This window comes from Natator depressus, chromosome 6, assembly GCF_965152275.1.
Source record: "Natator depressus isolate rNatDep1 chromosome 6, rNatDep2.hap1, whole genome shotgun sequence".
NCBI classification, from domain to species: Eukaryota; Metazoa; Chordata; order Testudines; family Cheloniidae; genus Natator; species Natator depressus.
This window is the reverse complement of record NC_134239.1, coordinates 2,135,394-2,148,662: the sequence shown is the minus strand read 5'-3', so window position 1 is coordinate 2,148,662 and position 13,269 is coordinate 2,135,394. Positions and strand designations below refer to the sequence as shown.

Here is a 13,269-nt window from a genome sequence, read left to right as displayed (position 1 = left end):
GTGTTGTTTACAACTTCTCATAACACAAGAACTAGGGGCCACCCAATGAAATTAACAGGCAGCAGGTTTAAAACAAACAAAAGGAAGTGTTTCTTCACACAATGCACAGTCGACCTGTGGAACTCCTTGCCAGAGGATGTTGTGAAGGCCAAGACTATAACAGGGCTCAAAAAAGCACTAGATAAATTCATGGGGGATTGGTCCATCAATGGCTATTAGCCAGGATGGGCAGGGAGGGTGTCCCCAGCCTCTGTTTGCCAGAGGCTGGGGATGGATCACTTGAGGATTCCCTGGTCTGTTCATTCCCTGTGGGGCACCTGGCACCGGCCGCTGTCGGGAGACAGGACACTGGGCTAGATGGACCCTTGGTCTGACCCAGCAGGGCCGTTATTATGTTCTTATGTAACATCTGGTTCACTAGCATAATAAATGCACCTCCCAGTGGAAGAGCAGATTATACAACCAACTGGTCACCTCTGGTCACCTCATTAGCATAAATTATTCACACAAAGAAGATCATTAGCATAAGGCCTCCACTCAGGCCACACTAAATTGTGCCCAACCTAAACTCCCCTCAACGTGCCAACAGGAGTCAGGACCCAGGAGTTCTGGATCCCAGCCCCCGCCCTCCCCCCACCCCGCCAACCAACCCCACTGCCCTCCTAGAGCCAGGAGAGAACTCAGGCATCCTGGCTCCCAGCCCCCTCCCCCCAATGCTAATGAAGAGACATTCCCATATGTAAAATAATTTAATCTGGCTCATTCTCATATCATCTTTCTTGCTGGTTCAGGGCATGTCGCTGCGGATCCCCGAGGGGGGGGTGTATTCGTGCATCTTACATGGGTCACAGCACCCCCTGCAGGGGAGCTACACCCCGTCCACAGATTCCCCAGTGTCTGTGCAAGCCAGTGCCTCCCTGCTACTCCCCATATGTGTCCATAGGTGCCCCATGGCATGGGGCTACACTTCTACGGCTGCGGGAGGGCAAGGCCCCGTGTCTCATCCCACGCCCCCCTGAGCCAGCCAGTCCCCTGCCTTGGGGCTGGATTGGAGCCACTTCTTTCAGTGGGTCAAACCAGCATCATCGTCGAGGGGTGGCCATAGCATTAGGCACTGGTGGGGGGGGGCACAAAGCCCATTTTGGGGTACATCCGTGGGGCCCGGGGGAGAGCATTAGACAGGGCCACCCATCCCAACTCGGATGATGTCACCGGTGATTTGGCGAGGCTGCAGAAGTTGTTTCGGACACTGAGTCAGACACCCCATGGGGCGGGGCGGGGGGGGGTCCATTCATAGGGCAGTGGAGCTCCAGGGCAGCATGAGACACTGGGGAGCGTGATCCCCATTTCTGGGGTCTCTGTGGAGTTGGGGGCTGCAGGGGGTAGCAGACACTGGGGGCATGAATGCACGTTTCGGGGGTCCCCCCAGCTCTCCTCCGAAGCAGTCGTTCCGGAGTTGCCCCCTGGCTCTGGAGGGGAGTCCAGCGGGGGTCCGCCCACCCCCCAGCTCAGCTTGGGGACAGGAGCGACTTGAGGGAGGACTGGCTGGTGGGCGCCAGGTTCTCGTAGCTCTGACACAGGCAGGCGCAGTCGGAGGCAGCCTCGTCGTCCGAGCCGGGGAGCGGAGGCGGGTGCCGGGAGCTGTGGCCGGTGCAGATCAGCACCCCCGTGTGCCGATAGGCCACAGCCCAGGCCTCCCCCGCCAGGCACTGGCATCGGCACCGGGGGCCCGCGGCGGAGGAGAAGGAGCCGGGCAGCCCCCCGCTCTTCTTCTGCACAAACAGGCAGGTCCTGCGGGGAGAGACCCGGAGCAGGTGGGACAGGCTGCTGCAGTGTTGGCTACAGCCACAAGAGGGCAGTGCATCAAGCACTAGACACCCTCCCCTCCCAGAGCCAGGGACAGAACCCAGGAGTCCTGGCTCCCAGCCCCCGCCTCCCTCTAACCACTAGACCCCACTTCCCTCCCAGAGCTGGGGACAGAACCCAGGAGTCCTGGCTCCCAGCCCCCCCCCAACCACTGGACCCCACTTCCCTCCCAGAGCTGGGGTCAGAACCCAGGAGCCCTGGCTCCCAGCCCCCACCCCCCTTTAACCACTAGACCCCACTTCCCTACCAGAGCTGTGGACAGAACCCAGGAGTCCTGGCTCCCAGCCCCGCTGTTCTAACCCACCAGACCCCACTTCCCTCCCAGAGTCAGGGACAGAACCCAGGAGTCCTGGCTCCCAGCCCCCCCGCTCTAACCCACCATGCCCGTCCCATGATCTCACCTCTTCCGCAGGTGGTATGAGATGATGAGGAGCATGAGGAGGAAGGCCCCTGAAGCTGTGTACATCATCCAGCCTGAAAGAGAAGGAAAAGGTAGAGATTATGTAGGACCTACAAAAATGGCTGACAAAGCACAGTGTTTGTGAGTAAGGGCAGTTGAATGCTAGCTGGTGGGGGGAGACCCCTGGCAGGGTGTGGAAGTACAGCAAGGCCGGAATTGGGGTCAATGGAGGGGAGAGGCCCCGTGTCCCATTCCCCAACCCCCAGAGCCAGCCAGTCCCCCACCCTGGGTCCAGATCGGAGTCGGCACCTCCTGGAGGGGAGAGGCCCCGTGCCCCATTCCCCACCTCCTGCCCCGATGTCTATGTCATCGGCTCTGCGGGTCCAGCTGGAGTTGAATTGGTCCGTGAAGGTTGGCTGCAGCAGGTCACTGGGCAACGTCTGGGAGTCACCCTCCGAGGTCTCCAGCATGGGGCCCTTCACCCCTGGACAGAGAGAGAGTCAGCCGTGAGCCCCCTAGCGCCGCCCCGGGGAGTCCCAACAGGAGTCAGGACTCAGGAGTTCTGGCTCCCAGCCCCCGCCCTCCCCCCACCCCGCCAACCAACCCCACTGTGCCTCCTATGGAGCCCCCCTGCCCCACACCCTGCCGCACGGCGCCCCCTAGCTCCGCACTGGGGCCAGCCCTGACGGCCAGGGGAGAGCGCCCCCGAGGGAGCCCCCCGCCCTGGCACTCGGCGGGAGGATTAGACAGGAGGGGATTCCCTGGAGGGAATTTTCCCAGGTCCGACCGCATACCTGCTGCCAAGGAGTGACATCCCCGCCCCAGCCACTCCCCCGCCCCCACGCAGGTGTTCAGGTGCCTAATTACAGACCCCGGCTCCAGCCCCCAGGGCGTCATTAGCAGCACCTGGGACGAGGATCTGAGTTCAAAGGCAGCCCCCCCTCCTCCGCCCCCAAATCCAGGGAGGCTGAGGTGGCTGCAGCTTCCGAACCCTCTGTGGGCGTAACCCAGCCGCCCCACCTAGAGGGGCCTCATCTCAGCGCCCATATGAACAGCCCCCACCCCCCAGATTCAGCCGCATCGCTCACCCCGGTAGGCCACTGCGAACCCCTGGGCCTGCAGGAGCGGGTCGGAGCGGAAGCTGAGGACAAGGACGTCGGTGGGGAGGAGGAGGCCGGGGCCGGGGCGGTGATGCCCGTCAAACTGCGCCAGGAGGCGGCGGCTGTGCCCATCCTGCAGCTCCAGCCGGTCGTTGGGGTCCCGGATCTCGAAGATCTGGAAGCGGAGCTCCACGGCGCTGGAGCCTGGCAGGCGCAGGACCCAGGAACAATTGCTGTCGGGGCCGTAGTCGTCCGGGAAATCCGGGGAGTAGATGACCCCGGAGGGGGCACTGAAGTTCCCCTGGCAGGCCCCCACAGACACTGGAGGGGGGGGAGAGCAGGGGTGAGCAGCGGAGGGGAGGCCAACAGGGCTGAGGTGCAGAAAGGGTTAATGATCTGGGATATGGTGATCTGCAGCACAGCGCCCCCTCGCGCCGCACTGGGGCGTCGGGGCTGGCCCTGGCTGCCCGGGGGGAGCGCCCCCTGCTGATCCCCCGCTCCCTGCAGCACAGCGCCCCCTAGCGCCGCACTGGGGCGTCGGGGCTGGCCCTGGCTGCCCGGGGGGAGCGCCCCCTGCTGATCCCCCGCTCCCTGCAACACAGCGCCCCCTAGCGCCGCACTGGGGCATGGGGGCTGGCCCTGGCTGCCTGGGGAGAGCGCCCCCTGCTGATCCCCCGCTCCCTGCAGCACAGCGCCCCCTAGCGCCGCACTGGGGCATGGGGGCCAGCCCTGGCTGCCCGGGGAGAGCGCCCCCTGCTGATCCCCCGCTCCCTGCAGCACAGCGCCCCCTAGCGCTGCACTGGGGCATGGGGGCTGGCCCTGGCTGCCTGGGGAGAGCGCCCCCTGCTGATCCCCCGCTCCCTGCAGCACAGCGCCCCCTAGCGCCGCACTGGGGCATGGGGGCCAGCCCTGGCTGCCCGGGGAGAGCGCCCCCTGCTGATCCCCCGCTCCCTGCAGCACAGCGCCCCCTAGCGCTGCACTGGGGCATGGGGGCTGGCCCTGGCTGCCTGGGGAGAGCGCCCCCTGCTGATCCCCCGCTCCCTGCAGCACAGCGCCCCCTAGCGCCGCACTGGGGCATCGGGGCCGGCCCTGGCTGCCCGGGGGGAGCGCCCCTGCTGATCCCCCGCTCCGTGCAGCGCAGCCCCATACTCATCTTCCCTAGATTCCCCCCCACACACACTTCTCCCACCTCCCCAGACCCCACTCACCGTCGTAGACCCCGATGCGGCCGTCCCCCCCGCACAGCTCGCTGGCCTTGCCGAAGCAGACCTGGTCGCACTCCACGGCCCCCGCGGGCTGGGCCCACCGCAGGTCCCCCTCGCTGCCGCAGAAGCAGGCGCACCCGGCCTCCACACCGGCGAACTGCGGGGAGCAAAGGGTTCAGTCCCCCTGCCACCCGGCCCCAGGGCAGGGGGACTGGCTGGCTCAGAGCGGGGGGGTTTTGGGGGGGGTTACCTTGTACCCTCTCTTCCGGCAATATCGGATGCAGACTTGGATGGTCAGTTTGCTGGAGGTGCCGCTGCTTCCACTCAGTGCCGGGGGGTTGCCTGAGTCCAGGAAGCAGCCGACGTACCCGGGCACTGAGGGGAGGACAGACGGGGTTAGGGTGTAACGAGTACCCCCCCCCAGGCAGCCCGGCACCCCTGCCATTCCCTCCCGCCGGAGCTCACTGTGGCAGCTGGGGATGTCGCAGTATTTCCAGTAGATCCCCTCCTCGGTCTCAAGGACGTAACACCAGGGCTGGACGTCCCCGTCCGGGTTCCGGCAGGAGTTGTGGCTGCCCAGGCCCCACTCCCCGTTGGGGTACTTGGCCGTGTTGTAGGCGTGCTTCTGGGTCTGGTTCCAGTAGAGGCAGGGCTGGCCCCGGCCGTCAGGGGACGTGTGGTTCTGGGCCCCCCGGTAATCAGCGCCGTTCACCGTGAAGCACTCGGAGGGCGCTGGGGGAGGAAAGAGAGCTGGGTTAGCGAACCCAGGAGTCCTGATGCCCAGCCCTCTCACACTAGCCCACCAGATCCCAGAGAGAACCCAGGAGTCCTGGCTCCCAGCCCCCCACCTCTCTTCCCAGAGCCGGGGAGGGAACCCAGGAGTTCTGACTCCCACCCCTCTCGCTGTAGCCCACCAGACCCCAGAGAGAACCCAGGAGTCCTAGCTCCCAGCCCTCCCACTCTAACCACACTCCTCCCAGAGCCGGGGAAAGAAACCAGGAGTCCTGCCATCTGGAAGCCAACCGAGCTATGCTGGTTTACACCAGCTGAGGACTGCAGGACTCCTGGGCTCTTTAACTGGACGCCTTCTGGCTTGTTGCTCCGCACGGGGAGGTTGGAGTAGGTGGGTCGATGTAGTGGGGAAGACGCTGGAGGAATATTTTGGTCGTGAAGCCGCAAGGAACGAAGGACCAAGTGCTGTCTCCTACCCCAGACAGCTCCAGCTGGAGGAGAAAGCCAGGGGTCGAGCGATGGATGGAGTCAACCAGCCGCGTCTCCTTCCCAACCCCAGGACAAACAGATGGCCATTCTTGGAACAAGCTTTGAGGAGCCACCGACAATTGCAAGACTGTCCTACACCCACATGGGATCCAGCAAAGGAGGGTGGGCCTTGGGAGAAGACCACATTGGGTGAGAGCACCAGAGAAGATGCCAGGGAAAGATGAAGCATCTGAGAAGACACCGATGGCAAGCAGGTGGCATGCGACCCTTGGGCGTATCACCAGGGCAGTAGTGAGTGAGAGCGGGGAGGTGACTTTACAGCAGTGGTGAGGCCGGCACCAGAACATTGTGCCCACTGCTGGGGTGCACATTTTATAGAGAAGGTTGGAAGACTGGAGAGGGGGCAGGGAAGAGCCAGGAAAATGATCCGACGGCTGGAGAAAATGCCTGAGAGCGAGAGACTTAACGAGCTCGGTCTGTTGAGCGTCTTGAAGAGGTCAAGAGGTGACTTGAGCATGATGGATAAAGCACCTTCACGGGGAGAAAATCCAGACATATTAAAAAGCTCTTCAGATCGAGTGGAGGAAGGCAGAGAAAGAACCAATGGCTGGACGTTGAAGCCAGACAAATTCAGACTAGAAATGAACCACCCGATTTTTAACAGTGCGGGTGATTATCCATTGGGACAACCTCTCCAGGGAAATGGTGGATTCTCCATTGCTTGGTGGCGTCACGTCAAGACTGGAGGTCTTCCTGGTGGAAGATACTTTAGTCAACACACATGTTATTAGGTTCAATACAGGGGGTCACTGGGCGAACGTCTCCTACCTGGGTTATCTGGGAGGTCAGATGCGATGGTGCCTTCTGGCTTTAAGATATTTGAAATCAATGGAAGATGAGGGTTTGCATGGAGAATGGACGATGGGGAAGATGGAGGGATGGAGGAGGGGATGAAGATGTTGAGAAGCTGGAGGGATGAAAGATGTTGGAAGCTGGAGGGAAGGATGGACCGTCGGTGAAGAGGTTCATCCCATAAAGGACACCTGAAGGGTCTGGAGAGTGGAGGGACGGACAAGCTGGAGACACGCTCCTGTCTCCAGGCGGCGCTTTCGGAAAACCCAGCCGAGGGCCTGGCATCAGCCCCGGAGCCCTTCCAAGGCGTGAGAAGTTGAAGGGGGCCTTCCCGGGGAGGTTATACTTAACGACTGGGCGTGACGACGCTGCCCAGCAGAGAGCCATGGCTCAGAGCTCCGGCTCGCCCCAAGATGAATCAGGAGACGCATCTAGCTGCAGGGCGGTGAAGGGGTGGAGGAGTTAGGTGTGACAGGACCGGATTACAGAGCAGTTTGTCAGGGAGGATCCAGCCCCGGGTGGGAACAGGCAAGCTAGGCCCCGATGGGGTGGCTCCATCTCTGCTGGGAGAACAGACAGTCTGGATGATCCTGTCCTGATAGCGAACCGGTAGATCAGCATATGAACAGCAGGTGATTACAAGGTAATGGTTAGAGCAGGTGGGGCTGGGAGTCAGGACTCCTGGGTTCTCTCCCCATCTCTGCCAAGGGAGTGGGGTCGAGTGGGTTAGAGTGTGTGTGGGGTGGGGGGAGCTCGGACACCTGGGTTCTATCTCTGGCTCTGGGAGGGGAGTGGGGTCTAGTGGCTAGAGCAGGGCAGGTGTCTGCCTTTTTCAGACTCCTGATAGCAGAGCTGTGGCAGGGTGGGGCGGGATCCGGGCCCATTTCATGGCCTGCCACATCTGGAAGGGCTGTGACAGCTGGAAGAGCTGGAGTGCCTCCCCTCCCAAGAGATGCTGGTCTGGGAGGGTGTGGGGGCGGGCAGCCCTGCCACACACCACGTCACCAGCACAGGAAACAGGATGGGAGCCATGAAAGCCCTAAAAGCACAGGGAGAAGAAGACCCCACTCCCCTCCCAGAGCTGGGGAGAGAACCCAGGAGTCCTGGCTCCCAGCCACCCCACCCCACTCTACCCACTCGACCCCACTCCCCTCCCAGAGCTGGGAATTCTGTCCTCAGCTCTGGGAGGGGAGAAGGGTCTTGTGAGTTTGAGCAGGGAGAGGTGGGGGGCTGGGAGCCAGGACTCCTGGGTTCTATCAACAGTCTATTCCCCAGCAAAGATGGAGATACCCCATCAGGGCCCATCTAGCCCATTCCTCTTCCCCTCCAGGGCAGGAGCTTCCCCCCCAAAAAACCTGTAACCAGACCCCCACACACACACCACACCTCCCCGTTTCAGAGCCCCCACAGCAGACGCGGGGCTCTGGGGACCGGCCCCACCTGTTGTCATGCATGAAAATAGCCGGTGTTATGATGGACAGGTGGTTGGGAGGGGGGGGTGGCGCCGTGGGGGGCTCTGATCCCTCACAAGGGGCTTTGTGGGGCGGGCGCGGAGCCTGCCACAGGAGGTGATAGGTTTCCTGGCGCCTGGCAGCTGGTCCATGCAGCTGTCTGCAGCCTTAACTCCCAGCAGGGAGCAGGGTAGTGGTAAGAAACGGGGTTCACCCTGGAGGGGAGGGGAAAAGAGGAAGGGGGAGGCAGGACTCCTGGGTTCTCTCCCTGGCTCTGGGAGGGAAGTAGGGTCAAGTGGGTTAGAGCAGGGGGGCTGGGAGCCAGGACTCCTGGGTTCTTTCCCTGGCTCTGGGAGGGGAGCAGGGTCTAGTGGGTTAGAGCAGGGGGGGGCTGGGAGCCAGGACTCCTGGGTTCTCTCCCTGGCTCTGGGAGGGGAGTAGGGCCAAGTGGGTTAGAGCAGGGGGGCTGGGAGGCAGAACTCCTGGGTTCTCTCCCTGGCTGTGGGAGGGGATTGGGGGTCTGGTGGTCAGAGCTGGGAGTAGGGTGGGGAGCCAGGACTCCTGGGTTCTATCCCCAACTCATGGGTTAGAGCAGCCGGCTCCTGTCTGTGCCAAGCAGTGATTCCCCAAACTGGGCACAGGTTCCAGACATTGGTTCTGGGTTATAAAATGTGGCATCTCCTGGATCATGGGATGCCCTCTCCCTGGGGTGGCTGGGATCTGAGTTTCCATTGCCCTGGCTGCCTGAGAAATAGATTTGTGGGGACTCCCCATGCCCTGCCAGCCCCCCACTCCCTTGGGGTACAGGGTGGGCCAGAGCTGCCACTCACACAGAGAGCTGGAGGGGTGGGCTGCCGGCAGAGAGACCCGTGGTTCAGGTTGGAGAGATGGAGGGTGTGTGAGGATGGGTGGATGGAGGAGTGCGGGGGCTGGACACATGGCAGTCCCCCCCCCCAACCCCCACTTCCTGTGGCATGGCACCCACTGCCAAGCCCTCTGCCCTGCTCCCTGCTCATGGCACCCCCTGCCGAGCCCCAGCCTCACGGTGCTCCCTGCCAAGGCCCCCGCCCCCCTGCTCCCTGCTACACAGCGCCCCCTGCCGCACTCCCTCCCCTGCTCCCTGGAGCACGGCACCCCCTTCCCAGCCCCACAGCACTGTGTATTTCCCCCTCTGTCTGCCAAGCTGTAACCCCACCTAGCCCCGTTTAGCCTGTTTCTTTCGCGCCGGCACATGGTGCCTTGGCCCTCGGCTAAACCCTCTCCAAAGCGTGTATTGTCTGGTCTCGTCGGGCCCCAAGGCAGGGACTGGCTGGCTCAGGGGGCTGGGGCCTGTCCCCTCTGGGGGGCCTGGCAGCCATGTGGGGAGGAGGGGAAATTGGCTGGTGTCTGGCTGGTGGGAGGTTGGCAGGCCGGGGATCCTCCTTCCACAGCTGACAGCCCTCTGCCCAGCTCTGCCCTCCACCTCCCGAGGCGCCCACGCAGGGGGTGGATCTCTGGGGCGAGGGACGTTATGGCCCCCAGCTCCCAAGCCCCCCCTGCAGGGTGTAACGCTACCCCCCTGCCCTTCATATACACCCCCAGGTCAACCCCTGCATGGGACACTGAAGCACAGAGATCTCCAGGGACAGAACCCACCCCCTGGTTCCCAGCCTCCCCAGCCCGCTAACCTCCAGACCCCACTCCCCTCCCAGAGCCAGGGACAGAACCCAGGAGTCCTGGTTCCCAGCCTCCCCTGCCCTCTAACCACCAGACCCCACTCCCTTCCCAGAGCCAGGGACAGAACCCAGGAGTCCTGGCTCCCACCCACCCTGCTCTAACCTCCAGACCCCACTCCCCTCCTAGAGCCAGGGATGGAACCCAGGAGTCCTGACTCCCAGTCCCCCTCTTCTAGCCCTCTAGACCCCAATCCCCTCCCAGAGCTGGGGAGAGAACCCAGGAGTCCTGGGATCAGAGGCAGGGACTCACCTTCTCCCTGGAGCCCGGTTGAGCTCCGTAGGAACAGAAGAAGGAATCCACGAATCCAGAACATCTCGACTCCAGGCGGCCCCGCCAGAAGGGGGAGCCAGCGCAGGGATCTGCCCCCTTATCCAATGGGGCCGCCAGCGCGGGGGCAGGGCAGATCCAGTGCTCCTGGGATCCCAACAGATCCGGTGACCCCTGGGGAGCCTCTCCCAGGTCAGTGCAGGGAGGGCGAGGAAGCAGATTCCCAGGGCAGATCCTGTAGCCGGGGAAGGGGAAGGATCTATGGCTGCCGGGGTCGGTGGCAATCCTGTCGTCCTGGGAGATCCAGGATCCCAGTGGATCCCGAGTCCTGGCCAGGCTGCGGTCCCAGTGGATCCTGTGATTGGATGGATCAAGCCCCGGGTGGGATCTGAAGGCAACGTGGGCTGGGGTCCCAGGTGGATCCTTTCATGAGTGGATCCCAGTGGGTCCCATCCCGGGATCCCTGGCCCCGCAGCTAAGTTCTGATCTCAGTGGATCCCCAGAGCAGGGGCTGCCGGGCTCGGGTCCTTGTGGCTTCCCAGCCACCCAGCGGCTCTGGGACCCAGTGGATCCTGGGCTGGGTCCGGTCTGGTTCAGGTCCCGTCCTGGGTCCCACGAGCCCAGTGGATGCGCTGGGGCCGGTTCTGGTTCGCAGCCCCGTGGAGACGGTCTCCCGGCTGCGATATGCCCCGAAGCCGGCTCCGATCCGGATCCCCACCTGCCCTGCCCCGGGGGGCGGGGGGGGGGCGCGAGTGCCGGGCTAGGGGGCTGGCCGGGTCCGATGCCCCGCACAAGGGGCGCACAGCTCCCCGCTGGGCTCCTCCTGCTCCATTGGCCCCGTCTCCAGCCCCGGTCGTGGGACACGGAGTCTCCCCGCCCCCCCTCCCCCCCCCCGGGACGTCCCAGCTCCCACCCCCACCCCTCCACCCCCACGGGGAGGGCCCACGCCGCCTCACATCTCCCGCAGCCCTTGAAATACGAGCCCTGCCTGGGATGCCGGCCAGGCGGCTGGGAGCGGCAGCCAGCTCCGCCCGGCCTCGGAGCTCGGGGAGAGAACCCAGGAGTCCGGCCCCCCTCCCCGCTCTAACCCACTAGAGCCCACTTCCCTCCCAGCGCTGGGGAGAGAACCCAGGCGTCCTAGCTCCCCCCGCTCTAACCAGTAGACCCCACTCCCTTCCCGGAGCAAAGGAGAGAGCCCAGGAGTCCTGGCTCCCAGCCCCCCCTGCTCTAACCCAGGCCTCGGTGGGTTCCAGTCTGGGCTGGCAGGGGGCTGCGGGTCGGGAGTGAGGGGCACCGGCAGAGCTGGGGGGGTCAGGGCTGGGCTGGCAGAGGGCTGCGGGTCGGGAGTGAGGGGCACCGGCAGGGCTGTGGGGGGCAAGGCTGGGCTAGCAGGGGGCTGTGGGTCGAGAGTGAGGGGCACCGGCAGAGCTGGGGGTAGGGCTGGGCTGGCAGGGGGTTGCGGGTCGGGAGTGAGGGGCCCCGGCAAAGCTGGGGGGTTGGGGGCCGGGGGGGCAGGGGCGGCCCTGTCTGAGCGATTGGTGTCCAGGGGCTTCCGCGCAGGGAGAACAAAGTGGCTGGGAGCCGGGGCCTGCGGGGACCTGTTCTGGGAATGGAGGCCCCAGAATCCCCTGGGGTGGGGCGGGGGGGGGCGATGGGGGCTGCAGGTGGGAGCTGGGAGAGCGATGAAGGGAGAATCAACCAGAAACCCCGAAGGGAGAACCCAGGAGTCCTGGCTCCCAGCCCACTCCCCCCCTGCCCTAACCCCACTCCCCACAATCTCACACCCGTCCCCCCCAGCCTCACTGCTGCTGCCCCCCGCCGGCTGCGGGCACCCACCGCCTGGCCGTCCCACCCCACGCCAGCCACGCCAACCCCCCGAGGCAGCTCTGATCCGCCGCCGGGCTGGTCTCCACACGAAACGCTCCAGCAGCCGCAGCGGGTCCGTGTAGACAGGCCCTGGCCCGGGGGTCCGGTCGGTAAATCTACGTCACCCGGCAGGGGGGGTCACACCCCCGAGCGACGTCGCCAACTTAATTCCCGGGCCTTGGAACCCACAGAATAGGCCCCGAGGGGGACGCGCGGGACACACGCCTTGTCTGTTGGAGCAGGGGGGCCTGGGAGCCAGGACTCCTGGGTTCTCTCCCCAGCTCTGGGAGGGGAGTGGGGGCTAGTAGGTTCGAGCAGGGGGCTCTTGGAGCCAGGACTCCTGGGTTCTCTCCCCAGATCTGGGAGGGGAGTGGGATCTAGTGGTTAGAGTAGACGGGGCTGGGAGCCAGGACTCCTGGGTTCTATCCCCGGCTCTGGGAGAGGACTGTGGGTTAGAGCAGGGGGGCTGGGAGCCAGGACTCCTGGTTTCTATTCCCGGCTCTGGGAGAGGAGTGTGGGTTAGAGCAGGGGGCCTGGGAGCCAGGACTCCTGGGTTCTCTCCCCAGCTCTGGGAAGGGAGTGGGAGCTGGTGGGCTAGAGCAGTGGGCACTGTGCATTCAACGAGTCCTTGAGGAGCCGTGATGCCAACAGCTGGGCCCAAGGCCGGCGAAGCCAACCCCAGCAGGGACATTTTGCCCCCTGGTTCTGGGAGCCGGAAGGGTAACGTCCCCCCATCGGGGCATCGCATGCCAGGCAGTGCCGTGAGGAGGGAGCAGTGGGGGGCTCTTGCGATCGGGTTGCTGTGGGGATCTAACCAGTTACCCCACATGCACGTAGAGGAACTGCTGAGAAATAACCAGGATCAAAGTTGGGATCTAACCGTACTAGTCCCAGGGTGTAAAATACCCACAGCCCGTCCCCGTCTCCTCAGGGTCGGGGTGAACCAGACGCGCCCCTCGGATGGGCGCCACTCCTTTGTCTTCTCGCCGCTGGGCTCCAGGGGTGCATCCACACGGGGCCGAGTCCCGAGCCTGGGGGGCCAAGTTGGGGCTCCAGACTTGCCCTGTGGCCGTCAGGGGGCGGGTTGGGACCTGGGCTCCGGAGATCCCGTCTACATGGCGGTTCTGCAGCCCCGCAGGCCGAGCCCGGCGTCCCGGCTTGCCGGGTAGCCGGGCCCGGTAAGTTCTCAGCGCGCATGGGCCGGGGGTTGTCGGTCTGAAGGATGCAGGGAGACACCGCCCTGCCCTGCTCTGACTCCTGGGTCTGACTCCTGGTGGAATTTTGCCGGGGGTCACCGGCCCCCGGTGTCTCAGGTTCACACCAAG

The 13,269-nt window shown here is 64.3% G+C and overlaps 1 protein-coding gene across 2 annotated transcripts; it reads right to left on the bottom strand.

Annotated features, from left to right (window-relative positions):
* Positions 1-758: 758 nt before the first annotated feature.
* Positions 759-11,067, bottom strand: KREMEN2 (kringle containing transmembrane protein 2). Of its 2 annotated transcripts, XM_074954237.1 has the most exons (9): positions 11,035-11,067; positions 10,061-10,313; positions 5,037-5,303; positions 4,822-4,946; positions 4,575-4,728; positions 3,355-3,687; positions 2,613-2,750; positions 2,268-2,340; positions 759-1,791 (listed from the first exon to the last, which is right to left on the bottom strand). In XM_074954237.1, the coding sequence occupies exons 2-9, from the start codon at positions 10,122-10,124 to the stop codon at positions 1,509-1,511; spliced, it is 1,437 nt and encodes a 478-aa protein (XP_074810338.1). In that variant the 5' UTR covers positions 10,125-10,313; positions 11,035-11,067; the 3' UTR covers positions 759-1,508. The 2 variants fall into 2 exon arrangements, with proteins under 2 accessions (XP_074810338.1, XP_074810336.1); XM_074954235.1 differs by lacking the exon at positions 11,035-11,067 and having other exon boundaries at positions 10,061-10,803.
* Positions 11,068-13,269: the final 2,202 nt, after the last annotated feature.

What these genes read in the sequence shown, in the direction of transcription:
- KREMEN2 (XM_074954237.1), bottom strand. Translation starts at nt 10,124, where the DNA reads ATGTTCTGGATTCGTGGATTCCTTCTTCTGTTCCTACGGAGCTCAACC. An exon ending in AACCGGGCTCCAGGGAGAAG is followed by an intron (nt 5,304 to 10,060) that starts GTGAGTCCCTGC and finishes TTCCTCCCCCAG; the next exon opens with CGCCCTCCGAGTGCTTCACG. An exon ending in GCCGGAAGAGAGGGTACAAG is followed by an intron (nt 4,729 to 4,821) that starts GTAACCCCCCCC and finishes TGCTCCCCGCAG; the next exon opens with TTCGCCGGTGTGGAGGCCGG.